We start from the raw sequence: 8,782 nt of genomic DNA on the forward strand, positions 1-8,782 counted from the left end.
GTTTATCTGACAGTTTCAGTATCAAATTACTTTTACACCTAAAACAATCATCTTATAAAATACAGTGTGATATATTCAACAAACCAACAGAACAAGATACTTAGAATTAGCTCCATTTAGAGCAGCAATAACATTAAAATGCCACTAACACATCTATACATCCATGACAATAATAATAATAATAATAATCCTATAAATATATTAACCTATTCATGATAACAGAAAACATTTTCTGGCTGAAAAGAGCCATTTATTTTTTTAACACAATACTTCTCAACACTTTAGCTTGTGTCAGAGTATAACAGAGTATTTTCCCACTTGTTGTGTTGTGTGTTGCTACCTGTACCTGCAGAGTAAAACTCCCTGGAAATCTTGTGCTGACCTCCAGTGGTCTGACCTCTCACCTTGCTGCAGTGACAAACAGGTGTACTCCAGGACACTGTGACATCTCTGTTGGCTGTGGTTGCAGGTGCTGGCAGCATATGAGACAGAAAAAAACAAAAAAACAAACTTATGATGCTGTTGGTACACGTGCTGTTTTGTTTACATGTTGCACTTGTTGATTCAGTAGGTGCAGTTTGGCGTGCGCCCAGAGCTCACACCCAAAACGGACTAAACCATCGAGCAGAGAGCCGTGAAACAGTGCTTATCAGCCTGGTGCTGAATTATTCTTTAGGGGCCTGAATGCTTCTTCCATCACTGACTGCTGCAAATAAAAACATGATTAAATGCACTCAGTCAGTCTCTGTGATGAGGGGAGCGGTATTCAGTTGTTCACCACTGAAACCTCCAGTCTGGGCCTTTAACAGAAGAACTCCAGTTTGTTCCTCATGTTTCATTATTTTAAATCCGCAGAAAAGCAGAACCGACAAAAGGCCAGAGAGACACACTTTAAAACACAGACACGTTTTATGATTAAAAACCAGACTGGGTTTTGTTAAAACTGTTACATGTAAAGAAACGACATTGGTAGACAAAATTCAAAAAATACAAAATAAATAAAAGTGAAACAAACAATCAGACAAAATGTTTTGTCAGCTTCCAAACGTTTCTCCACAGTCTCCGTTGACAATATTCACATTTGACATCAATACTGTTGATAAATGAACACAAAGTAACTGTTAATAGGTGACATTTTTCAGTACGTCTAAATGAGTGTACAAGTGTGCATGTCCACAAACGCATGCAGGTGTTTACAGGTTAACTGGCAAAATGACCCATGAATTAAAAAACCTTTCTCCTGTGTGTCGACCTGGGTCATGTAAACGCTATTTAAACCAAGGCTGGGAGGGCGGGGGCGGGGGGTGGGTCTTGCAATCTGATTGGTTAATTGGAGTTCAACGATAGCTATTCTTTATCTACTGTTAAGTTAAACGGACATGTCAAAGATACGAAAACAACAAAGAAAACAGAACGTGTGAGTAGAGAATATGTCAAGTTGTAGAGCAACTGTTCCACACAAGAAATCTACATCTACAAACCACAGAGCCATGCCTTCCCTCTGCTCCCCCCACCATGCATCACATACACTTTGCACTAACACAGAGGTCAGACAAAATCCAGTACACAACACCATAATCTCTAGAACAATGCATGCTCTCATGTTTTCACGTGCCCAAACGACAGAGATATATTTTTTGCAGATTTGTTAACATTGCACATTATCTGTAGACTAGCTAGTGAAAGGTGAAAGGAAAAACTAATGATCAAAAGTTCTTTTTTTTTTTTTTTAAATGGTTGCTTGAGTCAAATGTTACAATAATCACGCTGCAAAGATCAGCCAGGTCAGTGGTTCTCAACCCTTCTGGCTCGCCACCCCTTAAAGTGAAGACTGGTTCACAGGTTACATGTGTTTACCAGGTGTAACCAGTTCAAGGAACCACTTAACTTTTTTCCCTTGTTTCACTTGAGTATTTTTTAAGAGTCCTGACGAAGTTAAACCATCCAGAAATTCACAAGAAACAAGACTAAGAGTCTACAGGTATGCAGGCAGTGAGAGGTCGTGCCGTGTTAGCACCAAGCACAAAAAAACAGAGGATCACCAAAGTCAGTAGGATTAATCTACTGGGGATCATGAATGTACAAAACCTAATTCATCTATCAAACGTGTGGAGATATTTCAGTCTGGACCAAAGTGGTGAACCACCAACATCAATAATAACAACACTAAGAGTCCACAGCCATGCTAGCAGCTCTACAAGGCTGCGGTTGTGTTTTGAGCTAAATGCTAACCTGCTAATGTTACGTATAATTTTTTGCAACACAAATAGAGTTGAGAGTGATGGGAATGTCGTTAGCTTTTATGGCATCTGATTTCCCAACTATCCTGTGATCTCCTCTCGCCCTCAGGTTGGGAACCACTGAACTCTGCAACCAAGGTAAGATCAAACTGGGTTCACAAAGGTGACAGGTACAGTAAGTGCTTCAAAGGTTGATTACATACATCTAAAAACGGGGTCGTTGGAGATGGCTTCAGCATGCAGCTCCAGAAAAAGAAGAAGAAGCCAAATGATGGCGAGTTTATAGTCGAATCGATTTCTGATAACAAGTGCACTGCTGGAGTTTTACTAAGATAAAAGAAGACGAGGGAAACCTGTTTGAACTGTCTTCCCTCACATTTAGAGGTGCTGTAAACACAACACAAAACCAACCGCGAGTGTTTACAGCAGAGACAGACACAATGTTGGATCTCCAGGAGTGCAAGGGATTGTGGGTCGATTTAGCTCAATGCAATGGCACAAAGAAAGCAGCTGTTAATCATTTTCGTTTCGTAGTTGTGTATAGTAAAACCTAAAACAATGCAGGGGATAATGGATTTGTTTGGCTTGCCTCTCACTGAAACACGAACAACAGAAACCAAGCTCAAGACCGCATTATACATTTTACCTCAGGTAGGTGCCTCCTGGCTTTTTTAAGGTATGAGAGGCACCTTATGATAAGAGGGGAGAACAACTGTGCACAACACAGGTCAAAGGCACAACACTGGACACAGACGAAGGGAAACAACACCCAAGGTGCTTTGCAAAGGCCCAGAGAACAACACGGGAGAAAAAAAGTGCTCCTCAATGAGACGTTTGGGCTTTTTCAGCAGCACAGAGTCCGCTCACGACTCCGACTGGAGTAGAATAAAACTGCACAACACACACTCGAGAGGAAAAAAATAAAACGACAGAGAAGAAGTCACATCAAAGTCTGAGCTCTGAAGCCTGACTGAACACTGTCAGGGAGCATGACAACAGCAAAGGTACATTTTTTCCCCATTAAACGCATTCTTTTTGTTCATGCTTGATATAGCATAACTGCATCAAATATGCTCTTTATACAAAGTGGTGGAGTATCAAAGTGATCAATGCCAGTGACGGGTGTGGGCCACGTAAAGACTGGATGCCCCTTAGCCTTAAGGTGCAGTGATCGAAATGTGAGTTCAGTCTGCACGATGGGCAAAAATGAGGTGTTTCAATTTGCCACCTGATATGTGTAAATATGGCTCAAACGTTGCATTAAGTTGCTCATATGATAAGGCTGCGTTCACACCTGCAGCAACATTAAATTCACATTTACTGAACTGTATTCACATTTATAAGTAATTAATTTTTTTTAGTCATTTAAAAGCAGAAATGCCACAAAAATGTGTCTCAAATGTGAGAATTTGCTCCTTTTTTTCTGTTGTATATCACAGTAATATTAATATTATTTGGACTGTTAATAGCACAAAACAAGAGATTTGAAGATGTCCCCTCGGGTTCCCAGAGTCCAAGGAGATGTCTTCATTTCTTTCTTCGATTTAAAGGTTAGAACCAGGTTATCATGTGCTGTATTTGCATGTTACTCCAATGTTGTTACAAGTCTTAGAAACAGCGCTATCACATAGCAACTTAATGTCAAGTATATCTCATGAGAAATATACTTCAGCCAAGCTGGTACCATCTGCTGGCACAGAAAATCTGAAATAAAGGCTCCACTCTGAAGCTCAGAGAGCTGAGGACACTTCCCGTCTGGCAGGTTCACTGACACTACGTAAATTTCTGTGATAATGTAGGCTCAGGTATCTCAGGGCTTTAAGCATGAGGAGTACAATTCAGCTCGCGCCACAGATGCTACAAGTGCTGCAGAATGTAAGACAACACAGCCATTTGGGCGTTAAGTTGAGTGGCAACAGAGACGGCTGCAAAGAGACTGAATATTGGCATGAGAGTAGCACAAGGCCAGGGAGAGAAGGGTGTTTCAGGGTTTTGAGGCAGCATACAGACTGGCCACAGTCCAATCCCCCGCCACGCCACGCTTGTCTGGACAAATGGCAACGGTAGTACAGTAGTTTTCCTTGTCCCTAATTACAATTTTAAGATATGCAAGAGATCAAAGTAGGATATTTAAGAGAAAACTCAGTGACAAGTTTCTTTTGAGGAACACTACAGAAAACGTGCAGCTGAAAAACTTGTGATATTTCAGTCATGGACAGAAAGCAGAGAGGCACTGCATACACAAAGTCACACCCAGGTCAGCGGGTGGGGAACCTTCAGGAAAACTGGTTATGAAAACTGATATTTTCTCTGTTATTTAAATAGACTCACCCACCAGAATATGTAAATATATGACAACTATGATACAGAAATCAATAATTACACCATTTGCATTCAATTTTTCATATAATTTCATCATGTAGCCTATATAGATTTATATAGATTCCTCACATGCCTTGACAAATTGTACATAGGTGTAGTCTTTTTGAGTCATTTGTTTTGTTTTGCGGTAAAATATCCCGAATTTTCTCCCTGCGGGAACAGATCCAATCAAGCCCAAAAGCAGGAAGCAGGAGGAGCAGGATGCCACGATTTCCCAGCAGCGCTGCCGCCGTGCCGAACCACGACAGGGTGTCTGTAAGATGAAAAACCTGTTACTCGTTTAAGCTCTTTTCTAAAGACACAATAGAGGGAATTCTGCACCTGGCTGGCTCAAACAGAGTGATCAGACTCTGCGTCATGATGCCTGCAACTGCTCCATCTTATCCTCCACCTCTGGACCTCCTGGCTCGGTTTGTTGTGCCGCGACGTGAGACCTCAGACATCGGCCGAGGAGTCTGGGAGTGCTGAGAGGGAGACAACGGGCGTCGATGCTCGCTTCGTTAACAGATTCAGGTAAAGAGGGAGGCTCAGTCCGTGGAGTTGTGTTCATTCCTTTATGTCCTTTGAGAGTCCTGAGGAGATTTCTGCTAAGTCGACAGAGCCAAACGTATAAGAGTGAAAACACATCCTGTCTGTTAACAGTGACGATGATAAAAATGTTGATGAAGATGATGATGAATAGTAGCTCTGTGCTGGGCGTCCATCCACTGACAACAACAAGAGGCTACAATCAGCACCGTAGCCTGCACCGCCGTGACACTGACCATCAAAAAGCTGCTATGAGGAAAACCACTCACTTGTAATCTCTTTTAAACTCCCCCTGGAGTTTTCCACAGCCTGTGACGGAGGAGAAGAAATGAGAAGACAAGTCAGGGTCGTATCGCAGCACTGGGAGGGGGAGGGGGGGGGCAGGGGCGTCAAGGAGCCCCCACTGTGGAAAGGCACACCAGAGGAGGAGGAGGGAGGGGGGGTGGACGATGATGATGATGAAGGTGGTAGTGATGGTAGAACGGACGAGGGGGGGGGGGGGTAAACTCATGGAGAAAATGTTCATGTTGTTGTTTTGCTTTTGTTGATAAAATGTTTTGAGCTCAGGAGCCGGGTCTCTTCACATCCGTGAGCCTCGCTCCTGAAGGATCTGTGAGGAGAAAGAAAAGCATCAACCCAGAAAATCCTTTAAAAATCTCAAACTCAAACTGGATAATGTCTCTTTTCCCATGTTTTCTAGTTTGAGCTTCTTAGGTGTGAGGATTTACTGTTCTTCTCTTCTAGATGACTAAATGTCTTTGAACGACTGATGAAAAGTCCTGTTGGCCATTTCCCACTTTTTTTTTTCCACATTTTATAAACTATACAATAAATAAACACAATTGTCATTTTCAGCCTCAGTTTAGATATTTTATATTTTTCTTATTATCAACAAATCAATGAAAAAGATCAAAACCAACATGTTTTAGTCGCTTCTCACGTTGTCACATTTAAACATTTCAAAGACCTGGAGAAGTGAAAAATCATTTCATGAAGCAGAATTGTGGTTTATCCTTTCTTTCTATTCTGTTAATCATCTGGCAAACCTTAACATTTCTACATTTATCCTGTGACCCATTGAAAGGGTGCAGACCCCCGGGCTGTGAGACTACAGCGTCGCTCACCTTGGCCTTCTCAGTGGGCTCGATGACGATACCGTTGGTGGAGTTGTTGAGTTCCCGGGAAACTACGCATAGAAACTCTGCTTGGTCCTCGTTGCCGTAGTTATACGAGGAGCCGATACTTATAAGCTGAGGAGGAAGGCAAAAAAAAATGGAATTACAAAGCGTAAAACAGCAGCTTTGAAACAACTGAAGCATAAACTAAAACATGACAACAGAAAAAAAAGCTGCATCTTCTGCACCTGCTCGAACTTCCAACCGTCCGACATGGTTGAGACCATCTGTGTGAGTTCCTCCTCTTGGCACTGTAGTACTCGATACACATGCTTCACAGGGCCCTGAGGGACACAGCAAAAGCACACACGCAAACAGACACACAGATTGTTACTAAAACAACATCAATAATCTGCACACAAACACACTTTTTTTTTGTTTTGCTTGAACAAATAAAAAGCTATTTTGGGGATATTTGCACAAGAAGAAAGTCGTGTTTACAGGTTTATGTGCCAATTCTATTCGGAGTCGTCTGACCTGTTCCTTTTGTTTTGGTCTCAGTTTTCTGTACCTGAGATGTCCGGTTCTCGTTGTCCCGTATCCTCTCCTTCACCAGCCTCACCAGTGACGCGATGTTGTAGAACTCAGCTTCCTCAAGAACCCCTGAGACACAAAACCAAATGTTTTGTCTCTGTACACTGTAAAATATATTCACCCTGCACTGATGTCTGCAGCAGATGAAGCTGCAGGGATCAGGACGTTTTACCTTCCTCAGCCAGATTTTTATCCATGATCAGTTTTCCGTGCCGAAGGTAATTCAGGATGGGGCCGAAGTATGTGGGGTCCCTGTCGATCAGGTAGGCTCCTGTCTCATCCTGTAGGAACACAACAAACAAGAGGTGGCATTTAGTTAGTCGATGACGACCTACACAACAGCCAGACTCATCAAATATTTAGTCTTTGCTAAGCGAAATAACACCTCTGCTCTTTTTCCCTGAAGGTTAATGTTTTATATTATAAAAGCATAAAATGTAAAACTATTTACTACAGCTTTGGGTGCTAATTACAGCTGAACTGAACTGTGGATTAACTAATAAGTTGATAGACAGAAGCCATAGCTGAAACTGAGTATCAGCTATGGCGTACGCTGAATCCTCCTCGTGGCTTTATCTCGTAGGGTTTTAAAATCTAGTCTTAAGTCCTAAACTGTTTTAGTTTATAGTGAACCCATTTGTTTTAAAGTTGTGATTTATCAAATGTTGTCAAATAATTCAGAATCTGAATCAGAAAAACTTTATTAATCCCCGTAGGGAAATTATTTTGTCACGTACAAACTCCCAATTGAAATTGAATTACCACAGAAAACCTCAGGAAATTATACCATCAGAGAACAACTGTAAGAACCGTTTTCATTGTTTTCATCATCAATATTTCTAACCTTTTTTTTTCAAGGTAACATATTCTAATTGCTTTTTTTTTGGTCAAACACCCAGAGATGTTTTACTGTCACAGAAAACTTTGAGACGCTGGTACCAGTGAATTCTTAAATTATTAATCAAAAATATTACCAGTTAATTCTGTCTATTGAAAAGTAATGAATCAACTGATCATTGTTTGGTTTCTGCCATGGTAAAAATCCTAACATTACATTTGAAATGTGGCTTTGTCTTGTTTTTACGAGTCTATATAAAACCTTAAACTTAAATTATTAAATCTACAGTCCTTTTTAAAACCATAAACATGAACATTTTGTGACTTCTATGAGCACATGTACGCACCTTGTCAGAGTCCAGGTCCGGGTCTTCTTGACACAGTCGGAACAGGAAGGATTTGGGGTCCCTGCACAGGGTCTGTTTGGTCGTGATGAAATAGGTCCCGCCGACGTTCAGCCGGACCCAGCGTGAGCCCGGCTTGTCCACGGGTTCGGACGGGGAGTTGGGGTTGCTCTTCACCGGGAACCCGAATACCGACCGTCCTCCTCCGCTGCCGCCGCCGCTGCTCGACACCCCGCCGGGGCTGAGCTGGCTGCTCCGCGGAGGAACCATGAGAGTGGGCGAAGCCAGGCGCACGGAGCCGCGGACATCGCGGTGCTCGGGCTGCTCTATGGTGCCAGTGCCGCTCGGTTCCACGACATGCAGTTCAGCCATGTTTTTTCTTCGCCTGGAAAACACTCACAGCCGCACGATTAGCTAACGACACACTGCGGGAAAACAGCCCCTCTCCACCGACTTGTAAACACAGCGAGCTTATTTTTCACCGACGGGGAGGCTGGCATCAGGGCGTTACTGCTCACACTCGACCGCCTCTGCCCCCAGCGCCGAGGATTAAGACACAAATATGACTATCAGAGGCTGTACGATGTTAGCAGCATCGCGTTTAATGGTTTCTTCACAGGATAAATTGGTCATTCTTGTCTATTCAAACGTTAATCACAGAAAGGCAATCCTTCCGGGTTGTAACGTGATTATTGTTTACTTCCGTTATGTCATGGTTTTTCAAAATTAAAGCTTTTCAAGT

The 8,782-nt window shown here is 42.4% G+C and overlaps 1 protein-coding gene across 1 annotated transcript; it reads right to left on the bottom strand.

Moving 5' to 3' along the window:
• Positions 1-890: 890 nt before the first annotated feature.
• On the bottom strand, positions 891-8,709 carry kctd2 (potassium channel tetramerization domain containing 2). The gene is made up of 6 exons (XM_041067519.1): positions 8,044-8,709; positions 7,032-7,140; positions 6,837-6,928; positions 6,514-6,609; positions 6,275-6,400; positions 891-5,760 (listed from the first exon to the last, which is right to left on the bottom strand). Exons 1-6 carry the CDS (start codon positions 8,410-8,412, stop codon positions 5,731-5,733), a joined length of 822 nt encoding a protein of 273 aa, XP_040923453.1. The 5' UTR covers positions 8,413-8,709; the 3' UTR covers positions 891-5,730.
• Positions 8,710-8,782: the final 73 nt, after the last annotated feature.

The sequence above is a fragment of the Toxotes jaculatrix genome, chromosome 21 (assembly GCF_017976425.1).
Source record: "Toxotes jaculatrix isolate fToxJac2 chromosome 21, fToxJac2.pri, whole genome shotgun sequence".
Taxonomy (NCBI): Eukaryota; Metazoa; Chordata; class Actinopteri; family Toxotidae; genus Toxotes; species Toxotes jaculatrix.

What these genes read in the sequence shown, in the direction of transcription:
- kctd2 (XM_041067519.1), bottom strand. Translation starts at nt 8,412, where the DNA reads ATGGCTGAACTGCATGTCGTGGAACCGAGCGGCACTGGCACCATAGAG. An exon ending in TAAAAATCTGGCTGAGGAAG is followed by an intron (nt 6,929 to 7,031) that starts GTAAAACGTCCT and finishes TTTGTGTCTCAG; the next exon opens with GGGTTCTTGAGGAAGCTGAG. An exon ending in ACGGTTGGAAGTTCGAGCAG is followed by an intron (nt 6,401 to 6,513) that starts GTGCAGAAGATG and finishes CTTCCTCCTCAG; the next exon opens with CTTATAAGTATCGGCTCCTC.